Consider the following 27,051-nt stretch of genomic DNA (forward strand, 5'->3'; position numbering starts at 1 on the left):
ATTGTGTGTATTTATAGTATCTGAAAGACTAATGTGAATATTTTCATAACTTGCCAAACCTTGTAATGAAAGAGAAGCTATCTGGTGAGAAATTAATATAAAATTTTTCTGCTCTTTTTTTCCAAGGAGAGGTGATGCAGAAAAATCAATAAATCAGTTGCAGTCAAACCAGCTTCTGGTAATAGCAGTTTCCAAAACCTCGTCAGGACTAATGTCCAAAATTAATATCTACATCTTTAAAACCTCCATGGGCAAACACCTTATCCCAAGCTGTGGATGTTTTTGGTCTCATTTCAACTGCAAAGTGGGGTCTGGTCACTTTGTGGTCACAGAATGACAGTGGATCTCCAGACTACGGTGATCAGTTCTCCTTGAGAAAATGGCTGCCTTGTAGTTTGAATTTTACAGCATTGTACCTCACTGGTGTCCCTCTCCTTCCCAGGCTTTAATCTCAGGTCTCCAGGAATTTCCCAAGTTGGCAACTACATCTAGGCCCAAAAACTTTAGAGTCTGATGAAAGTGGATTCCATTCATCTACAGAAGCTGTCATTAGACTTTGCTGACTTCTCAACTGAGAAAAGCATTAGTGGACTTTTATCTTGCTCTTGTAGGACCATTAATCACAGAAGAGTACTGGCAACTCTGGACACGTGCTGAAAATGCTTTGAAATCAGTTACTTTTCTTACTAAACTGAACCCGTTGCTCGCTGTACATCTAAATTCTGTCTTGGTTAATTTGTTTCATTTGTAAGAATACTAGTGGCCACTTACACTAATGTAAGACCTCTATGTTACAGCTGTGAGTATATAAAAGCCATTAAAGAAAGGCAGTACTTTCCCCCTACCTAGTTAGTGCATATTTATCTTGTCCACAGAGTTCTGGACAGTATAATTATTTTCCCTATCTGGAACTGAGAAGCTGCCCCAAAGTCCCCCAGCGATGGCAGAATAAAGGTTAGAATCAAAAGGGTAAAAGAATTCAAAATCTTAAGGGCCCAGTAAAGTTATATCAACTTAATGTATATCAAAAGTGCTATCAAATATAGGAAAATACATGTATTTATTACAAAAACTTATTTCACTAATAAATACATGTATTTTCCTATATTTGATAACACATATATTAAGACACAGTATTACTGATCCCTTAAATCAGGGGTAGTCAACCTGTGGTCCTCCAGATGTTCATGGAGTACTATTCCCATGAGGCCCTGCCAGCATTTGCTTTAAATGAGCCCCTGCCTTAAATGACAAACTGTTTTTTTAAATCTTTTTTTATATCTTACTTTTCACTACCCAAAGGAGTCCAAAAGTGACTTAACCTTCCTCTCCCCCATGTGAGGGAGGCGAGGCTGAAAGAGCCTGAAGAGAACTGATCTTCAAGAACAGCTCTGTGACTAGCCCATGTCACTCAACTGGCTGTATGTGGAAGAGCTGAGACCCAAGCTGGGTTCTCCAGATTAGTGCCTGTGGTATTTGCCATGTTGTATTTCTGTTTCGGTTTGGTTTTGCAAGCAGGTAGCCATTAAGCCCTATGAATTTCACATGCCTCTCACACTCCGCATGTCACTGTTCGTCTTCTGCAAGTTCCCACACCCTCCCAGTCACCTTTTGTCATTCATAGCCCCACACATACCCATGGGCTACTTCCTACCGAGTGACCAGCCCCCAGCATTGCTGTGCCAACCACCTGCAATTCCAGGCAAAGTGTTACTTTGTGGGGGAGAGGGGATAGACTGCCCAAAAGGTATTTAAGACCGGAACTGAGGGCATTCTCCCAATTCAAGCAAGAACTATGTGTGCTGTTGCTTCGCTATTTCACATTAAAGAATTCTGATTTCTACAGATCACGAGGCTACAGGGCAATCCTCACAATTAGAGTCTATACCATGCTGGTTCCCAGATCTGGAATTCTTTAAACTTTTGGTTCATAATTCAATTTTGGGATTTTTCTCTCTCCTATTGTTTTTGTTTTTTAAATGCATGTTTCAACCTGGATCATTCTAATCCCAACATTCTATTTGCCACACCATGCTGTCGTCTTTTGTGTGAACACTTCTAGATTTCAAAATGGTTATGAAAGTACCAATACGGAATTGAGTGAGTCGATGACCTTAGAAAACTTTGTATCTCATGAATAAAACAGTAAGGGTACATTTTCCACCATCACTAGTGGGCTGCATTATATTCAGCCCATATTCCAAAATTATCTTGAATAGCTCCACTGTAATTTCTAGTATAACATAAAAATCAAGAACCTCCAAAGTAGATATATAAATGCTCTTCCTTATAAATGCTCATCCATATAAATGCTCTTCCTCGAACTGCCACTTTCTGCACACACTGTTGTATAATTGGGAGTCTGGCTGCCAAACTGGGCACAGTTGCTACCCAGACAGACAGTATCAGGCAGCTAAGACTTTTACTATGCAAATGTAGGCAATAACTGCGTGTTGGGCTCCTGCCACTCAACTGCAGCTTGGAGAGGTCCGTATCTTCAGTCTTTTTCTTCACTCTATGAAGACCTCAGACACCCAGGGCAGTTCCACATCAAGGACTGCAGAGATTAAGCGGATGTTAAAAGACATCACTGTTAAAATCTGAAAGAAATGGCTAAGGATTGTGTGTGTGTGTGCGCACGCACGTGCAAATGTGTATCAGGTACTCAGAATTCAGCCATGTGAAGTAAATAGTGAGAAACAGTTCCTATTTTTATATCTCATGGTCAGTCAAGAAACTATAGCTAGTTGTTAAAGATTATATGGAAATGGTTTTCCCATGACCTGTCACTCAGCTCTACATTTATCTTGAATAAATTAACCAGGAGCATCGGAGGTTGCAGTGCAGAAACAAAGTGTGGATCCAATCCTTTTGATGAGGGTCCCTGTAAATCCTATGTGCATGTTTAGCATTAATACAGGGAGGGGGAAAGCATATCTTGGTTCTGCTCTACCACTCACACCACTTTTATTGACCTTTCCCAGTTTCACAAATACTTTAATTACAGAAAAAGGAAAGAATATAGAAGAGATGATCCAGATTCATTTTCCTAGGTATCCATGTTTAGATATGTTGATTTATCGTAATGAAGACAGAAAACGCCAAATAGGGTTCAAAATAATTTTTTTTCTTGGTATTCAGGAATTCACTGGTATCTTCACTGATTACTCGTATCCAGTAAACAACAAACATGAGTGTGTTTGTACACAATTAATGCCATGATACTTAACCAAAGACTGTCAAGCTAATACTTTACAAAATTACTGCTCAGATTCTGTAGGACCTGGATACACTTTGAGCACACATTATTGTTAAGTATGCAGCATCTGTTGTATTGTAAGCTGTGCATGTTTAGAACATCAGTTTTGACACCAATATTATCCTTCTTCATCTAGTTCTGCGCAGCTGAATTCCGGGTAATAGGACAGCAGCTACTGCAACGTCTGGCTTCACTTCACTGTTTCTCATAGTAAAACCACTTGTCCACTGGGGTTGGCGGAGGAAAATGAAGATAGAAAAACACCTTTAGTATCAATGGTAAACATTTGTAAGGTATTGCGAGCCACAATTTGACTTCACAGAAGCAGAGCCAAATATCTTGTTAATCTACATCCCATAGGGGAGAGTTAAATTAATGTGTCCCATGGAGGCATAAAGTGGCAAAATAAAAAGAACCATCCTGGAACAGTTTCAGGGAAATTTTGCTTAGCACACATCAAACCTGTATCTGACATTACTATGAGCTATACTCCCCCCCTCACACCCTCCCAAAACACATGAACAGTAATCCCCAACTTTTTTATTACCGGGGACCACTCAATGCCGGGGACCACTCAACGCCTTTTACTGAGGCCCAGTGGTTTACTCCTCTCTACTCTCAACCACTGCCCTAGCGCTCTCTGATCGCTATGGTAATGTTTAAACATCCCTTCAAAATAAGATACAGACACACCACAACAATGAAGTGCGTTGTAAAGGGCCGGGGGGGGGGGAAGGTGTCCTTCGGGGCCCATCTCCAATTAGTCGAAGGACCACATGTGGTCCGCGGCCCACAGGTTGGGGATCGCTAATCTAGAGAAACTGGGTCCTAGACCAATAATATAAAGTGTTTTAATGTTGGACCCTGTTTCTTAGTTTATTAAAAGGGAAACGTTGAGCGGTTGGCAATTCCTGGTGTAAGTAATACCATAAACAAACATAAGTTCTGATGCGGCATGGTTATCATTAATTCCAGGATTTCTCATAGACAACAGTCTCTCATGCCACTCTCAAGAGTCTGAATTAAGGAAGCTTACCATCAGCTGGTATTGGATTGGCAGGTCCACAATCTGGTAGCTGAAATCGAGATTCAGATCATGTCACATACAGAATTCTTGTTCTAAAGGGGTAACAGTGTTAGTCTCTCACTGATCTGTCATTAACTATAGCTAGCTTACAGCCTTGACTCTCCATACCAGAAGAGCGGCAGCCTAATTATATTTTTAAGTGATTAACAAGAATGGACTCGTTCTGCCACTGACAGAAGCACTGAAAATGGAATATAATCTGGAGACCATTCTGGCAGAGTCCAAGTCTAAATAAATAAAAGAGATAACAGAGACCCTTAAACTTTTGCTCTTTAATTAAGCCATGAGACAGATTCTTTCTTTCTTTTTCCTAGAATAAATTAATGGCAACAGAATCATAATATTGTCTCTTGATTCTTGTGCTTACCAGATTCTAAATTAGAGTTTTCAGCTACTGTTGTAATGAACATCCTTGCGGCACTAAGGGATTCCTGGTTTGTTCTCTCCAGGGCATAAGTAGGCCCACTTCTTAAATCACCAAAATTCTACTCAACATCCTCTAGATGGGTGTTATCTGGAGAATATACCTTAAAGCCTACTGTTGTAGCCATAAAAACTAGAACTTGCTTTGCTTTATTAAAAAATGATCAATCTGCAAATTTTCTGCACTGCAGTGGAAGACAGAACAGAGCCAACCCCTGCCAATTAGAACAGAAACCCAACGTATCAGGTGAATCTGAGTTAACTGGAGTTACTTACTGCATCCACTATAGCTTTAGCAGCTGCTTGATTGAGATGGAAAGGACTGTCTGATAAAGTTGCATTTGTGCTAGAAGAGAAAATAACCACATTTCTTGAGTGCATTAGTCAACATGAGAATCTTGAAAAAAATGCCTATAATATTTATCAAGACACGATCAAATATTTGTACTGAGTAATGCAAGAATGTACGGCAACAGTTGTGCACACAATTTCATTTCCAACTTTGGCAGCAATTGCAGAAGAAGAATAACTTACCAGTTCATTTCTCCCCCTTCTTTCTTTTTATATATTAGAGCCTTCCAGAATTCATGAGTGGTTTTGATGACGTCTAATGCAAAGTTCTAAGATTTTAGAAAAGGAAAACAAAGTTCAGCACCCCTTTTAAATGCTTAAGATGCCAGCAGTGCCTAGCGTTAAGAATTTCTCCTAGCATAAGGAAACCTTAAAATACATCTGGACAAAGAGGATTTTACACTGTCCCATTCAAATTCCTCTCCGAAATTTCCAGCTTTCTTTGTTTTATGTACATATAAGCTTTGTTCTTTTGGATTCTGAGCTTGTACAGAAAGCACCCCACACAGAAGCATACATTATTTCATGGATTGTATGTACAAACATATGTTATGCTTTTGATTCTGTATTCATTTTTTTACTAATGCAAAACAGCAAAGGCTTAACCTGTCAAATTTTGACTGACTTTAGGGAACACAAACAAACACAAACCTTGTCTTTAAATTCTCCATTGAACGCAAACTTGTTCTCTGGTTTCCCATCAGGCACCTTGTATCTTCTAAACCAATCCACTGTAGCTTCCAAGTATCCAGGTTTAAGCCTCCTGACATCATCAATATCTGTCCGGAAGAGAGGGGGGGGGGGGGAGAGAAGCATATACTCAGACTCTAGTCCAAAAGAATGTAACATTAAGCATCTTACTAACGATACTGGAGATTGTAAACTAAAGGTTATGTGGCCCATACTCAAATACATTCCGCACCAAAAATGTGTTTCTTAATACCTCCCTTTTAAAAAAGATTTATACCCTGACCCTCTGGAGTGGCCATTTGTACCGCAACTTGGTGGTGTTTAAGGCAGGGGTCAACCTGTGGTCCTCCAGATGTTCATGGACTACAATTCCCATGAGCCCCTGCCAGCAAATGCTGGCAGGGGCTCATGGGAATTATAGTCCATGAACATCTTGAGGACCACAGATTGACTACCCCTGGTTTAAGGGATTAACAGTTTTGTAGAACTTCGGAAGCACAAGTATTTCAAAAACAAATAAAGTGCCCCCCAGAAGGTAAAACTCTAAGGTAGCCATGTTATTTGTCAGTCCTGCTTGAGCACCATATGTAGGCCATGCATAATGCACCCAGCCACACACGATCCATATCAATATATCCTTAAGTGCTGAAACCCAAGAAGCAAGCACCTCCAGCAAAGGATAATTTTAAAATGGGCTGCTTCTTACAAAGGTACTTGGAAGTCCTGCCAATGCTGTTCAATTGGGTATGGAGGCCATGGACAATACCCCAAGCCCCTTCTTTCTGATTGGCCTCCCTCTAGAAGAGTCTCAGGGCATTACTGCTTGATGCTGACGGCAGCAAACAACCCAGATCTGGGTTCTGTCCTTTGAAATACGAAACCTAAAATTCAATTACAACCACCCTTTGGCTGAAGTCCTCCAGAGCTGACGTTTTCAATTATGGGGATTCAACAGACTTTTCTTATGCTTTCTTTGGTCTATGCATGCAAATTCGTATTCAATTCAAGAGCAGCAAAATTTCTGTGATCCCCTTCCCATAAGATTTGCGCTCCTGCAGTGGCAACAGTCTGCCTGCCAGTGTCTACACGGTTGGGAATATGCTGTTCTCATTAAACAAACATCATGCCAGCCTTGCTATGCACAAAGCCCTCAACCTACCACAGTGAGGATTTAAAGGGGTTTTCCAATAGGGAGAAAGCAAAACCCAAAGATGTATAAACCCTTCTCCTTCTGTGATACTCACTCTTGTAACTGGCAGCATCAGGGTCTTCGATATTGATTGCAATGACCTTCCAGTCTGTCTCGCCTTCATCAATCAAGGCCAGCGTACCAAGGACTTTCACCTGGATTACTTCTCCTCTGCTGCACACCTACAGGAGACACACATACCCGAAGGTCAGGTTCCTAAGCCGAAAAAGCTACAGTAGATAAAGCTGAGAGAAGTATAGCTCATCATTCAGCAATCTGCTGAGCTGTTATTAGTTCTGCCTGAGCAGGTGTCCCCAGACTTTCTGAGCCTGCGTGGCATCTTTGAAATACGGACACAATAGAGTGGGTGCAATCACAAAATGGCTATCATGGGAAGTGGAGTCACACATGGAGAGGAAGCCCAAGCACGGGGGACAAAAGTAGAAATTTTTAGAAAAACAGTGGAAAGAGGAATGAGGAAGAAGAGCTGTTCTTGGTACCCCGATTTCACTATCCAAAGGAGTCTCAAAGTGGCTTACATTTGCCTTGCCTTCCTCTTCCTACAACACATACTCTGTGAAGTAGGTGTGGCTGAAAGAGCTCTGTGACTAGCTCAAGATCATCCAGCTGACTGAGTGTGGGGGAGGAGTAGGGAAATCAAACCTAGTTCTCCAGACTGGAAGCTGGAAAGGTGTTGGAGGGTGCCAGGAGTAGCTCTGCTGTAATGTTTGTGGGCTTTAAAAAAACAACAGAAATCACTACTGCATTGTAACAGTCTATGACCACTTATCTATTTCTATTTTAATTCTTCTGAACTCAGTTTTCATTTTTTAAATATGAACGTCTGCAGTCTTTCTTTGTGATGATATAAAGGGAAAGATGCAGGCAGCTTTGGTCCCCATTGTCTGGAAAAGAACGGGGAGGAGAGCATTCAAGACAACTGCAGGGATTTTATTTGTAAGCTGCTATTGTGTGGTAGTGTATGCTTGAACAACAAAAGGGGTGGTGAGTCACTGCGGCAGCTGCGGTGACCATGTACCAAAGAGCCAATGCAGAACATGCATGGAAGGGAAGAATTAGCGAACAGAGTTAAGTAAAAGAAACCTCCCTGAGCAGAAGTTCTATCACCCATCATGATGAAAGCAATGCAAATAATTCTCACTTAAGCAGCTTAAGAAAAACATTCAGAGATTTTCAGTATGGTTTCCTAGACAGATCAACTCATCAATCACTAATATGATCTCATGAGTGCAGATGTAATGTAATGCTTAAATCACTGCTTTGGTCATTTGTTCCAGAACTCTAGTCTTGCATGACATTCTCCCTCCACACCCACTTCTACACTTCTTCCTGGAAGTCCCCCATTCTTGCAAAGCAACAGTTTAGCTGGCTCACAGATATCAAGAAACTCTCATTTGCTGAGAAAAGGAGGCAATCAAAACAGGACAGGGAAAGCAAAGGAGAAAGGATCATCCCAGCCAATCAAGAGTCACCATCTAAACCAGGGGTAGTCAAACTGTGGCCCTCCAGATGTCCATGAACTACAATTCCCATGAGCCCCCTGCCAGCGAATGCCCTTGACTACCCCTGATCTAAACAGTTATGAATCAGAAGTTTCACTGATGCCGAAGTTCACAGATTATCTTGCAGTTTAATAACTTACCTTGCTTCCAATTTCACAAACATCAACTGGGTCATTATCCCCACAGCAGCCAGTATTTTCATCTCTATGGTCAGGATCTTCCCATGTCTATGTGGAGGAAAAGAGCAAAGTCTTAAATACGTAGTTGTGTCCCGCCTCATCATTGACATTGGAAGGCTTAAATTATGATCCTACATTATTAAAGAAAAAATAAATGACATTTATTTTCCTCCTTAAGGCCTTCTAAGGCAGCCTCAAAACTGGCTGCTGAAAATTAGCAGCCATTCTGAACAGCTGGCAGAATCAATTTCTCTTGAAAGGAAAAAGAAATAATAGAAGGATTTAGGAGATTATTTCAGACTAGTGCCAGGCCATTTAATCAAATGCACAAAACATTGATTTTCCTGTATCTGAAGTTTGCACATGTGTCACAAACACAGACCTGTTCTCATGAAGGTGAGGCCAGGAGAGTCAAACATCGGCGCAATTAGAAGAGTGGCAGCTTGTAGGGAAGCCACAGACACACATGCCAGAGGGAAGCTGCCATTTATGATTGCTTTAATAGAAGCTGACCCAACTTCCCTCCAGGTCAGAAGTAGAATCATTATGAACTTGGCAGGGCACCAACTCCGGAACATTTTACACAATAGCATTTTAAAAAATATCCTGGCAAGCTCCATTCAACTGGAATCCTAAGGCTACTGGCTTGAAAGCAGTCAAGAGTATTCCTGACAGGATCAAGACAAAACAAAATCAACATGAGCAAAGCAAGCCAGAGGCAATTTTGCAATCAAACTTGGGCAGCTTCAGAACATGTGTTAGAAGACAAGCACAGAGGTCTAATGGAGACCTGCAGAAGCTGGAAAGCACAATGTCAACCAAGGGCAAAGATGTAACTGACAATGTCTTTTCCCTAATCCTTTCTCCAACAAAACATTAGAGAATTTTACAGCAGGTAGAAAACAGCAATACTGTCATGAAAAGACCGCAGTGCAAATGCTTTCACTACACAGTATATTGAATCCAAGCAGCTTTTTCACCCCATCTTGGCCAGCTCCTCATTACAACTCCCACATGGCTTTTATCCATGCAGATCCTGTGAACTCAAACACAGCCTTTTGGATGGCACCCCACCCCTTTCTCCCATCAGGGGATAAAGTGATTGGATCCAATAATCTCCTTGTTTACAACACACTCTCCCCTTTCTCTGGACAGCCTGCAAACTACTTAGCTGGGTGCTGAAAAACAAATTTCCCCTCATTAGCATTAAGGGGGGGGGGAGAGGTAGATAAAACTTTATTTTACTAACGTAATTCCCTGAAATATAACACTTCCTAGAGGCAGCACAATGAACATTAATGCTCAACAACTTCAAAAACAGAGAACAGGCACAGTGTATTAAGATACCTGTGGGATAGCACCATAATTCCAGATATATCCCTTGTAAGGAAACACATTAGCAACGTAACGTAGCTTTCCTTTCTTCACATCTTGCTTAATTGGGTTTAAAGGATCTTTGGTCCCAATCTGAAATGGAATCATTCACTTAGTGTGGTACTTACAGAAGATTCTACAAATAAATCCATTTAATCAATCCAAGGCTGAGACTTTTCATACAGATGTGCCAGTTAATCCTTTCCACATTGCATAGCCATATGAACAAGAACTATGAAATTTAGTCACTGTCTCAAATAATGTAGACTGTTGGAGGAATCTGTCTGCAAGAACACCTTCCGTATTTTGTACTCCCATTACTTTTACATTATTTGTATTGTTCCCCCAATATTAACAAGCCTGTAGTGCAAGCCAATGCATGTTTACTCTCAAGGGAATCCCACTGTGTGGCAGATTTATTCCTATATGTTTACAGCCTTAGAAAAACTGCTAGCATTAGCACTTTGACTTGTCTAGAATATTTTCATTCTGCCTTGTCTTCAAAGAGCGTATATGACTCTCCCGGGTCAGTTAGGACGGGCTGCAAGCAAGATTGGCTTGTCCACGATTCTTCTTCTCATAGCATTTAAGATCTGATATCTTGATTTAAAATGGATACTACTTTATCCAACAAACACATTTGGCTGTTTCCACAAGGGCATTTTTCCCTGCATGGAAAGCAGAGGCACCCCATGTTAAGGGGGAATGTCCACAGGACTTTGTGTTTATTCCCTGATGCTCCCAGGGACTTTCCCTTTTACCTGGAGAAGGGGTGTGCCAAAAAAGGGTATTTTTGGAGTTCAGGTATGTTGAACCTGAAAAATATAGATATTTTCCAGTATTCCCAAAGCCCAATGCGGGAATGGTATTTGGATTTGGTAATGCCAGGTTTTCTTATCTCCACTATAGACTATGGGGATGGTTCTAGTAATAGTTAATGGTCCCCTTAGGCCAGGGGTAGTCAAACTGCGGCCCTCCAGATGTCCATGGACTACAATTCCCAGAAGCCCCTGCCAGCGAATGCTGGCAGGGGGCTCCTGGGAATTGTAGTCCATGGACATCTGGAGGGCCGCAGTTTGACTACCCCTGCCTTAGGCTATAATAGAGGCTATAATCCATGGTTATCTGGCAGGGGGTTAGGTAAAGGAACCAAATTTGCAGCATACTGCTGTAATCTCTCCTCCAAACACACACACACAAGTTTGAAAAAGATTGGACCAGATGTTCCAATTCTAAAAGCCCAATAGAGGGGGGGAAAGGCATTTAAACTTTAAAGGGAACACGGTCCCTTTAAAATTTAAATACCTTTTGCAAAAATGGCAGTAGTGAATTCTGTCCCTTTAAATGCCTTCTCCAAGGTGAGACTTCAATCTGAAAGCATTTAAAGGGACTGCCCTTTAAATGCACTTCAACTGTGGTTATCTGGTGGTATCAGACTTGGTCATTTTGGCTAGCCAAAAATATCAAAAAAAAAATTCTCCTTTGTTTAAAAGGGAGTCTTCAGAGTGGCCATAGAGTGGACACACCCTTCACTGCCCTACTGGAAGCAAAGCTCCACTTTCAGAGTGCTGTAAGGCAGCTTTCCCACAACCTTTAAAAGGCTTCCCCTTCCCTGCTGAGCCACACGGGGTCTCAGGGGTCCAGTGAAGGGTTGAGGTGCAAGTGCCAACTCCCCTGCACTTTGCTAAACAACAGTGGGAGAAGAGAAGCAGGACCAGGGGGTAGATGCCATTCTCACACATTCCTGCAGGACTCCCTTTTCTTGTAACACCCCCCCCCCCCCGTGGATGCAGCCTTGAACAGCGAAATCAAATATTCCATGAGGATTACGAATAAGAGAAAGTCAAGGCACAAAGTACAATTTCATCAAGAAATTTACCTCCATCTTAGCATTTGTCCATCGGGGTACTTCCACGACCATGTTGAATACATCCTGAAAAGGACAAGCCAGAAAGACATACACCATCACTACAAGCTAGACCTGAACACATAATTCCATGATGATCCCATACAATTGATATATTTTTCCTTTGCACAGTAGAACGGATTTAATTTAGTAATTAACTGAATATAGGGAAGCAGTGTGTACAGGTTATACTTCCAAGAGCAGTAAAGGTTAGGATTTTAAAAATTTGGATTATTTGATCACTAGGGGGTATAGATGGATAATCCTGCTTTTGAGTTCCTTCCAGTTTATACTGTTGACAGAAGCAGGGATAGAAAGAATGTTTCTACTGCTCCTCCCATAATAAATTCAGACTATAAGCTACTCTGTTATTAGCCTTCTTAAGCTGGCCAAGAGCCATAGTTTGGCTACCCCAGTAAACCCCCTAAGGAACCATGCCATAAAGGTGACAGAAGAAATAGTCCTAACAGAGATAATGGGAATTTAGATTATCCAGACAATGTATACTCTGCCTTCCTCCCTGACACGGACTTACTACTTCATAAAACCCCTAGTGGGTTAGGTTAGGCTAATACTGTGTGAGTGGACCAAGGTGTCCCAGTGAATTACCATGGCAGAGTAGGGATTCAAACCTGGGTCTCCTAGATTGTAGCCCAACCATCTAACACCATGCCGCTCATTCCATATTTGCTATTACCATCAACCAGGAGAGCCACATGAGCATTGGAAGCCTTGTGTTCGACCCCAAGCACACACACAATAAAATTCAGTTGCTAATATTAACCATAGATTCAAATGGGTAGCCGTGTTGGTCTGAAGTAGCACAATAAAATCAGTAGCACCTTTAAGACCAACAAAGATTTATTCAGGGCATGACAAAGAGTGCTTGCACTCGAAAGCTCATGCCCTGAATAAATCTTTGTTGGTCTTAAAGGTGCTACTGGACTCTGATTTTATTGTAATATTAAACATGTAACTAGAATCTTTTAAATGACCAGGGTACTTCTATGAAGGTCTCCCCTCCCCACTGTTTGACTAGCCAGCCCTTTTGCATCTGCCGTGAAGGGCTTCTCTCTCTGCGGCATGAAGCTCAGGAGGTTGGGTGAGACTGTCAGGGTGTCCCAGGAGAGAGCAAGCAGGTAATGGAGGAAGGGAATTAAAACCACCACCCCCACCACCACCCCATGGCAGTGTGCTCTTTTCCTGGGTGGCTACCTCTGTTGTGACAGTTCTGCTCTTTCTTGTGTGTAGCCAGTTGGTTTTCTTCCTAGCAAGCCACGTTTAGCCCCTCAGCCTCACTGCTTTAACAATTCTACCACACTGGTCCTACTTTGGCTGCCATGTTTTCAGATTTTAAGGTAAAAAAACCCTAGGCCTCAGACACAACTTTTGAGCTACACAAAGACTCAGTAACAAAATGCAGCCCTTGACTTCCAATCTAACTAAGGTCCAGCTAATTTCTTAGAGGTTCAGCCACAAATGTCAGCTATGTGGATCCACAGAATGAAACAGGAGAATTAGGGGTGAACTAGCTTCAGCTGTATGAATAGCATAACATTGGGTGGGTGGGGGGGGGTAACCTTTCTTCCTTCAGCAGGGAAAAAAATAAGACAGCATCTGTAGGAGTACACAGGCATGAGTCTGTACAATCTTATGGATGCTGTCTTTTTTTCCCCCTGCTGAAGGAAGAAAGGTTCTTTCCTCCCCAGTGTTATGCTACTCATCAAGCTGAAGTTTGAACTACTTTTAGTTCCTGGAGCATTACATTCCCCAGCTGGCTGGTAAAATTTTAAATCTCAAGGAGCTTGACTTATCTGTTATACACACTTTTAATGGTTTATGCTTTAATTATAGGTAATTATGTTTAATCTACTTGATGAGCTTTCTACTAGCATATGGATGCAGGGAATTCTGCAGGGAAGGAAAGCCAAGAATGCATGGCAAAATAGTCTTGACTGTGGTTGTTACTTGGAGGCAAAGGAAACTTCCAGACGAGAATATACAAATATCAGCATTCCTATATACAACAAGAAGCAGGTTAGCTTTGCTGTGCTCTGGGCAAGCGCTAAATTCTAAGATATGACAGGTTACCATATAACCACATATACTTAAAAAATATAATGAAAACAAGGTCACAGTACTGATAGATTTAGCAAACTGCAAGATACTTTATAATCCTCGCGGGATCTGAAAATACCAGAATTAGCCATCAGAGACAAGAGGGAATAACGCAACCTTTTGCCCTAAACTGTTCTCCCTAACAAGGCTGCTACTGAGGTTGTGCAGAACCCTGGAAGCTGACTTGGAGAGCCATCCCTGCAATAAAAAGAGAGAAAAATGAAATCCAGCACTGAGGTGCACTGTTTAGTCCCTAGAACAATAAAATGCTAGCTTTCAGCCATTATCTTTCAGATTCCCATCTCAAAGAGAGAAGCAAGCTGCAGGTCTCTCCAAACAAGCTCTTCTTATACACGGAGGCAGTTCGGCTGCCGAAAGATGACCCTTGGGTTCATTCCCACAGCTCAAACACAGGTTTCTGGCACCCAGTGCAGTCAATGGCTGCCCCTGCAGCAGGCAAGCTCTGGCAAATCCTTTGGCTATTGTTCACAGCCACCAGATGTATCTATAAAGCCAGTTTATTTCTTTCAACGAAGTTATCTTGATGATAGTTAATCTAACTTTGGACACACTGTGACGAACCACATTTCTAAATACCTGATATGCACCTATTACTCATGATCCTTACTGTCGCAACTCTACAGAACAACTCTGCTCTTTGCTCTTTCCCTGCACATTCACCTGATTTTTTGCTATCAAGATGAATCACTGGGCTGGGCCTAGAAATGTTACTTCCCAACTCCTGTGTCAAATTACGCCAGGATCTGCCTGTTGGCCTCCTGCCATGGCCATCTGATATTGTTCTCTGTGAGGCATCAGTGGTAATCTGTTGATGCCAATTGTTCATAGTTAGTGAAACAAGGGGCAGGGATCAGGCGTGAAAACTGCTTGCAACCATTTTTATTGTTTTGCTTCATTCACTGTGTAGTCTAATTAGCCAATTCCTTCACAGGGGGTGGGCCCATGGGGGAAAGGAAGGTGGAATGTTATCGGGGAGCCTGGCCTTGGCCATCTTGGCACAAATGATGCAATGTGCACTTGGGCGTGACACTGTTCCATGCACTTTTCTTTGGGAAAGATTGTAGTTCCACCTGCTCTAATTGAGAAATGTGTATGTTAGTAGGGGATGGGAACCCGGGCTTATAATAATGAATGTATTGCTTACCAAATCAGTTTCAGCAAGTATAATCATGAACCTTGTACTACTTCTTCAATAAATCATTTCTGCTATTATGCCAAATGTTCTAATTGGAAAGGGAATCGACAGGGATTCTGACAGGTAAGAGGTGCTTGTAACATACATACGTGCTTATTTTAACTAAAGGCTCATTTTCAAAATGAATAATAATAAAATTATATAGGAACACATTTAATTTACAGAGGTTTGTTTCAGAAAGTCCAGATCTTAAGGGTCTAACAAACCTTCACAAGGAATATGCTGCTGCCAACATCTTCCCAGTAAAAGAAATGCACAACCTGGTTAGGGTTCCTTACTTCTGCTCCAACTCACTAGCAGCTGCTGGCAGAACTGAATGCAAAAATCATTTTTAAAAATCACATAGCCCAGGAGGATATGCATAACACCTTTCTGCCACTACACTGAAGCCGGTTTATAGTTCACGTAGTTACTCCCATATATTTAAAACAGATATAAAGGTGAAGAGGGAGAATCTTGAGATAGTCTTTAGGAGTAACAAGGTTTCACTGCACCAAAATGAACTGCTGGACAAAAATTGACAGGGTGCCTAGAAGAATGAATGTGCACCTGCAATCATACAAATTCACAATAAAGAAAACTAAGCGAGGTGGAAGAGGCAAAGTGGGGCAGTGCACGACTCCTAATCAGATCAATCACACAGAATCTCAGCTGCCTTCAATCGAGTGTACAATTCCGCATTTTAAAACAGCTCCAGGGCATGATGAATAAGTGTCTGAAACCCCTGAATGCAGCCTGGATTTTTTAAATCCATCTTCTTGTGCAATTATCAATAAAAAACCATGGCAGAAATGCTGTGCCTGCAGAGTCTTAGATTAAGAGCCAGAATCTCAGTTTCCTCTCTACATTCCACCCAGCCCTAATTTCCAACAAGATGTACAACTCCTGTTTTGACGGAACTTCCGAGTTTGCCCTTAGTCAAGATTCTGAATCCAGCTGGCTTTCCTACCATTTTCCTCATGGTTTTCACTTAAATCCTACACTCAGTCTTTTACCCTAGAATACAAGTTCTTTTGTCCTATTTTTCTTTTGCTACTGGTCTGTAACTGAGTCTACATGTTCACAGACAAGAAGAAAGTGGCACCAAAGCTATCCCATTCCTGTGACATTTACAATTTAGAATCCAGCTACATGCTCATGTACATAAATATTTGCCCTGCCATTAAAGGGTTTTAGCAACCTGCTCCATTCAGGTGAGAAGGGTGAGCTCATTCTCAGTAACATTAGGACCACCCAAATGGAGCAGGAAGAAGGTGACTTTGGGTGAAAGTCATGAGCCACCAGCAGCCCCTCTAATGCTAACCCTCCTCTGTGAGAACGAAGGACCAAGCCTCCTGCTCTGCCAGGTATTAATCAAGAGGTAAGCCCTTGCAAGTTGAGTTCCACAAACAACTACTTGGGAACTGTAGCTAAAACAGGCCACGGTCCCGGGTTTATGTCAAATATCACCACAGGAGTAAAATTAATACGGGTTATTGAAAAGAAACATGAAACAGTATACAAATCCAGAAGCAATGTAAAACAGAGAAGAAAATAATAAAACCAAATAACTATCTCAGAATACTTATTCCGGCTTTAGTCCCCTGACCCAGATGCTACCTGGTCAGATGAAGGCAGGCAGTCCATACAGAAGAAGTCCCAAATCCAAGAAGCAGCCTAGAGTCAAGAGGATGGCTGGATGGAATATCCAAAGGAACGAACTAAAACCAATGGTCTTTTTTAAAATGCCAGACTACCCTTTGCTGGCCTGATCCTCTTCAGCTAATTAGATGTGTTGCGAAGACACATGGCCACATACGTCCACAGCTAGCAGGTACTCACAATCAAGCAACTTGCCCACAGGGTTCCTTGTGCTAATGAGATGGAACGTGAGTGTGAAACTCCCTCTGGGTTTCTGGCCTTGAAGCTCCAGGTGACCTGATCTCACTTACACCTGTGCTTGGCTCCATCTCATCCCTTATTTCCCTGGTAACTGCAAGTCTGCATGACATCAATTTCTCAGAGAGGAGCCTTCAGGAACTTGATTAGGTCTTAACCAAAGTTTGAAAGGCCAGGAAAGAACAGGAGGGTGTGGGAGGAATATAAGCTGTAAGAACTGGACACGAAACACCCAGCACTATAGGAAGGTTAGAATGTTCCACATTTCCTCCCATTGAAATGCAGGGTGAGGTAGGAACTGCTTGTTCAAAGAAGTGAGTAAAAAGTAAAACTGGAGCTGAAGAAGTCACCAACAGCTAGAAGTCCAGTAATAAAGGACTAATTTCTCAAGCTGTATTCAGGCTGTTCATTGCTTTGTCACCTGTAGTTTAAGCAGCATAACTTAAGGAAAATGCAGGGAGTTGACTATGTATTTGTTAGTTGGTTTAAATTTAGCCAGTATGAACACACCTGAGAAACAGCATTCAGCCTTTAGAGGTAAACCAAAACAAACTCGTATCTAATAACATCCCCTGTATGCACTCTGCAAGAGACCCCAAAATTTTGCTCTAGTATAAACACAGAATTATTACCTTGTGAGCATCTGCATACATTGGGATGTCATGCAATGGAGAGATGTATTCTCCTTTATCATCCTCTGGAAAACAAAAACAAAAAAGCAATCAAGAGCAATTCCTCAGTTATAGTCATACATTGCAACAGTAAAATAGGACCCAAGTACCATGGCTAGAAGAGCCATGTGGTGCAGAGTGGTAAAGCAGCATACATGCTGTTTGAAGCTCTACCCATGAGGCTGGGAGTTCAATCCCAGCAGCCGGCTCAAGGTTGACTCAGCCTTCCATACTTCTGAGGTCGGTAAAATGAGTGCCCAGCTTGCTGGGGGGTAAACAGTAATGACTGGGGAAGGGAATGGCAAACCACCCTGTATTGAGTCTGCCAAGAAAACGCTAGAGGGCGTCACCCCAAGGGTCAGACATGACCTGGTGCTTGCACAGGGGATACCTTTACCATGGTTAGAAAGCCAACAGAATTTGAAATGGCAAAGCTCTACCTGACCAATGAAATCAGTGAATTCTAGCACCAACAAAACTATTGCAATGATTGCATGTCTTATGGAGGGCAAATGTTTATAGAGTATTTTTTCCATAAACTGCTCTACTCTGCCCTTCCCATCTTACACAGGACCCCTAGAATCAGTACTGCTGTACAGCTCACAACCACCTTAAGGACATCTGTTCTAGACTCCGCTTCTAAATCAGGTTCCTTCCAATCAGAGATAAAATTCAGCACAGGTGTCCTTTGACACTTATGTGTGACTTGCAACCCATATTCAAGTATCTTTTCCCATAACCACCATGGTTTCCAGACAGACCAGCTCCAATACCCACAGCCTAAGTTGTGACCCCTAGCCTCCCAACACTAGGCGGTTGTCAGGCTTAAGGTAAGCCTGCCTACTGCTCCTTTTCTTTCTCTTCTTTTGGCACAGAGGTTGGTTCATCCAGGCATTTCAAGAGTTCCACAGGGAGGGTCAAATATAAAACACACCTACCCACATGCTAAATCTTGATGAATGTCAAGGCCAGAGGCCAAACTGGTACAAGAACATTCCAGCCAGCTATCACCTTATTTTTTCATTTATATCCCTCTTTTCTCCTTGATCCAGCACCCCCTTTCTTCCACACAACAACAGCCCTGCAAGCGTAGGTTAGGCTGAAAGATTGTGATAGGCCCAGGGTCAACTTGGCAGGCTTCCGCAGTTAAGCAAGAGATTCAAACCCAGACATCTGCCCTCTTAGTTCTACACTCTATCCACTATACCACACCAGCCCTGTGACAGCGTGAAGATCTACAGAAAGACTTTCTACATAGAAGACAGTGTTAAAAATGTTAAAGATGTGTGTAGACACAACTACATGCCACAATTCCACTACCTTTTTTCTGTCCAAGAAAACCATAAGCAACTGTGAGTTTGCCAGTCACATCCTAAGGACTGGGACTGGACTCTTTCACTATGGATCCTGGTAGGGTACAGAACAGGTATGAGATACGCAGCAGTTGATACTTTCAATGCGGTTAAAAAACTCACAGGCGATTTAACCACATAGGTTATCACCAGACAAAAACACCCCCATGTGGCTCATGCATGTGAAGGGAATTTCAGCTGCCTGTAGCAGAAACATCCTTTAAATCACTGGCATTTCTAATGCCTGGAAATATCTGTCCAATGTAGGCCTTTCAGGATGGACCAATGGATTGATTCACTATAAAGCCACTTGGAATATTTCACTGATTCTGCAGCCAAGTAAAACAATGACTTGTAAGGCTCATAACTATCTTTTAGAATTCTCAGCTCTGTCAAGAGTCTTCCATCTTGGCTCATAAGAAAGTACCCCTGTGCACATTTCTTTCCACTCCTCCTTTCACTTAGTCATGTTTACTGGAACATGCAGTTCATAAGGAAAGTGAAAGTCCTCTGAGCAAAAGGCTTTGGAAAGCCAATCCAAAACCTGTGTTTAAAAATAGCAAAAAATAAAATATTTGAGCCGGTGTAGCAGTGAAGGAGGAAGGGAGTTGATACAGTGTCAGGATATGTTATCAGATGGAGCTGCTTTGTTTTTCAAAAATGAGGCTTTGAGTGCAATGTCTTTCATAGTATACTGAATATTCAAATTACTTGTTTGTACCCACTGCATTTTTAACTAATACAAAAAGTTCTTGATTAGCAATAGGCATTATACTTTTCAATGGTGAAGTCCTACCAAGTTCAAATCTGTCACTATCCCTGCAGAAAAATGTCTGAGATTGTTTCCTTTTGCTTAACTGAATGCAGGATCCCTTGGAACAGACAACAGTAAATTAAGCAAAAATATGATAAATAAAAAATAACAATAATCTGCTCAAGGATGTAGTCATAGAAAGAAAGAACAGAAAAGTTATTAATCCTTTCTAATTCTAAATTACAAATTCCCATGAGCATAAGATGATCACCTTGTGAAGCATTCTGCATGTCACAGGTACTCGGATGCTACAGAACCAAGACTCTCCATAAGGAAACTTTTATGGTATACCCTCATTTAGAAAGGGGGAGAAAGCCAAGGCTGATTAGGAAGAGCCACCTGGAATCTCTCTCTAAATCTGGTCAGTAGGCAACAAGGCAGCACATGAACTTCAGCTTCAGGAAGTATAAGGCAAACTGCCAACATATGCTGGTGGAGCTGGACCTGGTCGAGACTGAAAGATAAGGGGGGTGGCTTGTTGAAAATAACTCAGTATGTGGTGGCAGTGAAGTCTTCTTCTTCTTTTTTTAAGGAACTCAGAGCCCAAGCTCTCAATAAAACCCACAGGTATGTGCACCACGAAACAAGATGAACAGTGAGGAGCATATACAAGGACTTGCCTTCACATTCTGAATACAGCTGCTTGTCAGCTTCATTTTCCTCCAGTCTGCCTGTTCAAGGGAGTAGGTAAGAATGCCTTCCAAGAATAATTACTCAAGGAAAGGAAACCCAGGACTTCTTGCAATTTAATGCCCCCTTCTCTCTCAAAGACCCAAGGGAATCCTGGTTTGCAGGACAGAAGTGGGAGTAACTAATTCATCTCACCATGCCAAGAGGGGGAAAGAGAGATTGTGCAAGGCTGTCTGAAGCTGTCCTTCATTTAAGCAGGCCAGTTTACAAGCCAGATCAGACAAGAACAATTAAGTAAACTTTGGCCAATATCCTTTTTTTGCTGTACAAAGCCACTTTTACCTGTGCAGTGAAAACAGACCCTTTGGGGTGGGGCATCACGAATGAGGAAAGAAAATCGCCTTAAAGGATTATACTGTAGAAGGCTTTGGTTTTACAGCCACATTCACTGACTGTATCTGGCAGCTTGGGCAGACTTTAAACTCAGCTTTGTTTGTCCTGTGGGGGAGAGCTGAATGACAGCCACTCCCCAGGTGTTCATTTGCCAGTTCCCAGCACCTCAAGCAAAGACATTTCCTCAAAACTCTATTGACCACACTACAACCCCATTATTTCCCCAAGGGCAGCTGCTAGCCCACTTCTTAAAAACACCCCAGAACTAGGCATAACTCCTGATCCAGTCTAAGCCCTCCCATAAAAGCAGACATTTTAATACCAAGATAACACTCAAAGATAAGGCTGAGGTTACATAATATGGTTGTGTGGCCCTTTAGCTCCTTCCTTTTCACTACAATTACAATTTGACAGCATAAAGTCAAGGGCAAGCATAATCTCGTGTTAGGCAATATATGAGATATAAATGCATGCATTTATGTATGTAGCCCCAAAGGTTCAATATGCCAATCCACACTGGGTTCATTCCATTTTTCCCCAGAGAAGGAACTGTGCTAGTCTGTGAGAGCAAAAAAATGAGAGTCCAGCAGTATCTTAAAGCCCAACAAAGTTTTAAGCCAGCATAAGGTCATGAGATAGAGCAGCCTTTCTCAACTTTTTTATTGTTGAGAAACTCCTGAAACATTCTTCAGGCTTTGAGAAACCCCAGAAATGGCAGGATCATGCAGAATATGGTTGATATGGTTAATACGGCCCTCCAGGCCCATCACTTGCCATTTTGGGAGGGGTGGTGGTGGCTCAACATGACCATTTGTGGTCATATCACACAATAAATGTTTAGCAAATTTAAAAAATATATAAAATATTACTTAACTCCCACCTATTGAAGAAACTCTTCCAGGGCCATTACAAAACTCTAAGGTTTCATGAAACCGTGGTTGAGAAAGCTTTTAATTTTCCAGATGCATAAAGTCCACATTCATGTGGTACAAAACTCTGGATAGATATACCTGCTGCATAAGGTACATCTGCTTTTCACATAGTTTCACATCCATCAGACAAAGTGAGCTTTCACTAACAAAAACATAATAATAATCTGAAATAAATTGTGTTCAGCTTTAAGATGCAACTGGGCACATTTAACATTACTTGCAGATATCCCAGAGAAGAACTACTTTGCTCTACAGATGCAAGTCCCTAGGGATCCAGAGGACCAGCATCCTTCTCCATTCTCCCATCGCCCTCTAGTTCCCCTAACAGGCACTATGAAGCATCTTGTTCTCTTTGTAAGAAGCCTAATAGAACAATGACATAGGCACCATCTTTAAGGATGCAGGGATGAAGCCCGTTCTGGAAGCCATATATTCCGACATGCAGCCAACTCTCAGAGGATGTGGTGTGTCCTGAGCATGGGAAGTCCCTCTGTGCACTTACTCAGAACTATTTATGCTTTTGTTTGGTTGGTTGTTGTGCCTTCGGCTCCAATGATAAACTATTGATTGATCACAGACTCAGAACTTGTCACGTGTTTTTTTAAATGTAGTCTAGAATTTCAGCAAAGCCGTCCTAAGAATCTTTCTTAACTAAATAAGTAGCTCAATCCCAGAGGGCTCTTCTTCTATTCCAGCACTTTACAGAGGCAACTGCAAGCCACAGAGCCCCCAGCCCAGCCCACAACACCTGAAGTCTAAGAAAAGAAGGCCATCCTCAAAAGCTTACATTTTAAAGAAGGTCAAGCAGCACACCAGCATTTAGGGACTCTATATTTACATCACTCTCCCCCTCCTCTATTGCAGAGGCAGGACCCCAAGCGTCCTGCTTCCGAGCACACCCCTCAAGCCCTTCTCCCCAGAAAGACATTCCCCTAAAACAGGGGTAGTCAACCTGTGGTCCTCCAGATGTCCATGGACTACAATTCCCATGAGCCCCTGCCAGCAAATGCTGGCAGGGGCTCATGGGAATTGTAGTCCATGGACATCTGGAGGACCACAGGTTGACTACCCCTGCCCTAAAAGACAAAGCAGGGAAGGAGGGAGGGAGACTCCCGAGCCGAGCTTTGGCATGACGCGAGCGGGGCGCAGCACTTGAGGGCTGGGAGGCGCGCTGAGCCTGGCTGCGGGTGAGCCCCCCGCTCCCGCCCTTCCACACGGCGGCCACCCCGGCCTCTGTTCTCCCCGCCGGGACTCACTGAAGAAGACCCTGAACTCCAGGCTGTGCGGGCAGCCGCGCTCCTCCACGCCGTAGCTGGCCATGATGCCGGCGCCGACAGCAGCCGAGAATGAAAAGAGGCCAGGCGCTTCCCGGCGGCGCCCGCTCATTGGACGGCCGCCGCCCGCCCGCCGCTGCGCAGGCGCACACGCTCCTTCTCCCCCACCTCTCCGGCGGCTTGGCTGGCCGCGCAGCACTGCGCAGACTCCGCAGCCAGGCCGTTCTCCCGTGCAGGGAGGGGATGGCAAGAGCGGCGCCGGGTTTCTGTTGGCGTGGAGACGGGTGGGGCTCGCGGGAGGTTGCTTCTGATCGCCCTGCCCTACGACTGGGGACGGAGCAATCCCTGGCCTCCAGTTCTATCCCCTCTGCTGTGTTTTGGGGCTGGAGTTGAACCCGAAGGGCTGATAAAATGTTGAGTCCAGTAGACCGACAAAGATTTATTCAAGGCGTGAATTTATTCCCGTGCCCGCACACTTCCTCAGGCAACGGAGCAAGGATCCTGAGTGCTTTGAATAACTCCCTTGTTGGTCTTAATGGTGCTCGTGGAATCAGAGAGTGTTGCACGACTTCAGACGAGCACGGCTACCCACTTGAATCCACCAAAGGACAGAATTTATTTTTTTATTATATATTTTCATACCGCCCTCCCCGAAGGCTCAGGGCAGTTTACACAAAATGAACGATACAGATAATTCAGTTCATAACAATAATACAGTAATAATGGCAAGCAACGTAATAGAACAATAGAATAATGTGGAGAACATTAAATCGAAGGATACAGATAGCCCAGTGGATTGGGCGGAACTGCAGTGGGTGCCATAGGAGGGAGGGCCTGTGGGAAGTGTTGGTTCAGGTCGACCTGTGGGAAGTGTTGGTTCAGGCCTGGCGGAGGAGCTCCCTTTTGCAGGCCCTGCAGAACTGTTCAAGTTCCGTCAGGACCCTGATCTCCTCTGGGAGCTCGTTCCACCAGGTGGGGGCCAGGACAGAGAAAGCTCTGGCCCTGGTTGAGGTCAAATAAGCCTCCCTGGGGCCAGGGATCGTTAGGAAGTTGGAGGTGGTGGAGTGTAAGGCTCTTTGGGGGTTGTAAGCAGAGAGGCGATTCCTCAGGTACACTGGGCCCAGACCACGTATGGCCTTAAAGGTAATAACCAGAACCTTAAGTCTGATCTGGAATTCAACCGGAAGCCAGTGCAGCTGTTGGAGGATGGGCTGGATGTGGGACCTTTGAGGTGTTGCTGTAGTTGTTAATTTCAAGTACTGTTTTAATGGGTTTAACTATGTTCTGTACAGTTTTTTACGTTCAAGTAGGTAGCCATGTTGGTCTGAAGTAGCACAACAAAATTTGAGTCCAATGGCACCTTTAAGTCCAAGAAAGATTTATTCAAGGCATGAGCTTTCTTGTGCACGCACACTTCCTCAGACAACAGAACACAAATCTTAAATGTACAGATGCAAAGAAAGAGTAAATTAGTAATAAACTGGTAAACAGCATCACAACAAATACGCAGCATACGTAACATGATGATGAAGACTGGCTAGTTCCTTGCTAGAATAACAAAATCTGCCCTTTGGGTTCAGCTGTTGTCAGGTTTTGTTGTTCTAGCAAGAAACTAGCCAATCATCATCCAGCTGCTTATTTGACTGCTGTTTACTAATTAAGGTTGCCTTTTACCTAATCCTCTCTTTTTAGGTGAGAGCCCTCAGGGTACAGCCAACCTTATGAAAATAATTCCTACTAGGTGGGGGCTAGATGTTCATAAAACCCTCAATCTTTTGTGGAAGGGCTGGCAATAAATTCATTGACTAGCTCTTTAAACCCATAGATGTTAATTGCTTCAGATAGGATGGAAAATCTCTGTTCCTTGTGTGGGTAGTTATGAGTCTATAAGAGGAGAGGCTGGATGTCAAGGGTACTTTACAGAAATTTGAACGCACACCGTGTTGCTTTGGCTGTTCTGGACATTGCTTAGGATTTGGGGTATCAGGCAAGAGATTTTGATTCAGCAGGATTACCAACTTTTTTGTGAGGCTCTGCACTTGTGCCTGGAACAGTCCTTTGACCTGTAGATCCTAAGGGAGAGTCCATGTGCTGTCTATGTGCTGTCTAATGGCACTTTGTTGCCATTGCTGCCTGCAAGCCAGGCTTCTCTGCTCAGTTGGCAACCTGGATTTTGTTACAAAACCATTTGGGTGTGTCAGAATGTGAGGCTTTGTTTTTCTTTTAGTCATCTGAACCCCTCATCCTGAATCCAGATCCCTGCAAGACTAAACCTGGGGAGGAAAATGGCAGAATTAGGCCTTAGATCTGCCTTTTTCAACTTTTTGACTGTGGAGTAATGCCTGGATAATGTGGGCTTCGAGGTAACCCTGAAATGATGTCAGCTAGTCATGCCTCCCTGCCACATCCCCAAAAGGAACACCTCACCAGAAGGGACATCACCCAGATACTCCAGTTCCCCCCCCCCCCAAGTTAATAACAACAAAAGACCGAACCAATCACAAGAGAACTCCCCTTGCTGGACTCCAGCCGCCACCAACAGGTTGACCACGGAGCCTTGGCTAGCAAAGTTTGGTATGGCTGGGGCCCCTTCCCTTCCCACTCCTTCCATGCCTATCATTGGCCATTTTAGGAGGGGGTGGGGTTGAACTGCCCAAATGAAGCTGAATCCAAAAGGGAAACTTTATGAAAGGAAGTCATAGTTATGCTTGTTTTAGTTGAAACTTATTAAGGAACCACTGGGGTGGGTGAGTGGGGTGGGATATTTGCCTGTATCCCTCTGGCACCATTCCAGATCAGAAAAACAGCCGGGGGCAGGGGAGGGGAGGTAGGAGCTGTTCCTATCCTTATGTAGTGACCCCACCTAGAATCAGGCCCTCAGTGGGAACTCACTCCTACAAAATGGCAGTGTGTCCCTTGGTTGAACTCTGGGGTGCCATATCATCTCTTCTGATCCTTAGCTGAGTGGAATGGTCCAGTAGAGGCTGTGGCTCAGAGGAAGAGCATCCGCTTTGCATGCAGAAGATCCTAGGCTCAATCCTCAGCATACCCAGTTAAAAGGACTAGGTAGGATGTGTTCAAGAATCTCTGCCTGAGACACCGGAGAGATGCTGCCAGTCTGAGTAGACAATACCGATCTTGATGGACCAATGGCCTCATTCATTATCCTTTGATACAGCCCATCTGCTTTATTCATAGGCTACGAAGACATTGAAAGAGTAAAGCAGAGGCACTACGATGAACTCCTAATCCTTCCTCTCTTATTTGAGTTATAAAGGAATCCTAATTCTACTTGTCCAAGTCAGATTTCAGTATAGTCCTGTAAACAGACTGGGCCGAGTTCATGTCTCAGACATTTGATTGTAGAAAGGACGCTGCATCCTGCAATATGAGAATAATTGTGCGTTTTTTGAGGAAAAGAGAAATTTTCAATATTAACCACTGTGTTAGTGATTAATAACACCCACATCAACGTGTCTTTACTGAAAGCCTGTAGGTTTTCTGAAGAACCACAGATCTGTTTTTTAATGAGAGCCGTAATCCTTTTCAGGTGCTTGTGATAAGATCTGTATGCTTACCGGACTGAGAAAAGGATACTATGGCTACAACCTACAAAAAACAAAACAGAAAGGGGTTGAATCGCACTGACATGGGTGAAATTAAAACTAGTTGTGCCACCAGGCTAACTTCTGCAGTTTGTAGATCACCCTGCATCCTCAAACTTCTGTAAATTTCTACCTAAGAAAAAGAATAACAGGCAGTGCTGTTGTCAGAAATAATCACATAATTCCC

The 27,051-nt window shown here is 43.1% G+C and overlaps 1 protein-coding gene across 2 annotated transcripts; it reads right to left on the reverse strand.

Moving 5' to 3' along the window:
* Nucleotides 1-3,106: 3,106 nt before the first annotated feature.
* Nucleotides 3,107-23,407, reverse strand: PPA1 (inorganic pyrophosphatase 1). Of its 2 annotated transcripts, XM_077350474.1 has the most exons (12): nt 23,242-23,407; nt 17,826-17,890; nt 14,217-14,297; nt 11,955-12,008; nt 10,049-10,168; nt 8,663-8,749; nt 7,055-7,181; nt 5,772-5,899; nt 5,304-5,389; nt 5,046-5,115; nt 4,296-4,335; nt 3,107-3,486 (listed from the first exon to the last, which is right to left on the reverse strand). In XM_077350474.1, exons 1-12 carry the CDS (start codon nt 23,369-23,371, stop codon nt 3,455-3,457), a joined length of 1,020 nt encoding a protein of 339 aa, XP_077206589.1. In that variant the 5' UTR covers nt 23,372-23,407; the 3' UTR covers nt 3,107-3,454. The 2 variants fall into 2 exon arrangements, with proteins under 2 accessions (XP_077206589.1, XP_077206590.1); XM_077350475.1 differs by lacking the exon at nt 14,217-14,297 and having other exon boundaries at nt 23,242-23,406.
* Between the last annotated feature and the right edge of the window lie 3,644 nt (nt 23,408-27,051).

This window comes from Paroedura picta, chromosome 8 (assembly GCF_049243985.1).
Source record: "Paroedura picta isolate Pp20150507F chromosome 8, Ppicta_v3.0, whole genome shotgun sequence".
Taxonomy (NCBI): Eukaryota; Metazoa; Chordata; class Lepidosauria; order Squamata; family Gekkonidae; genus Paroedura; species Paroedura picta.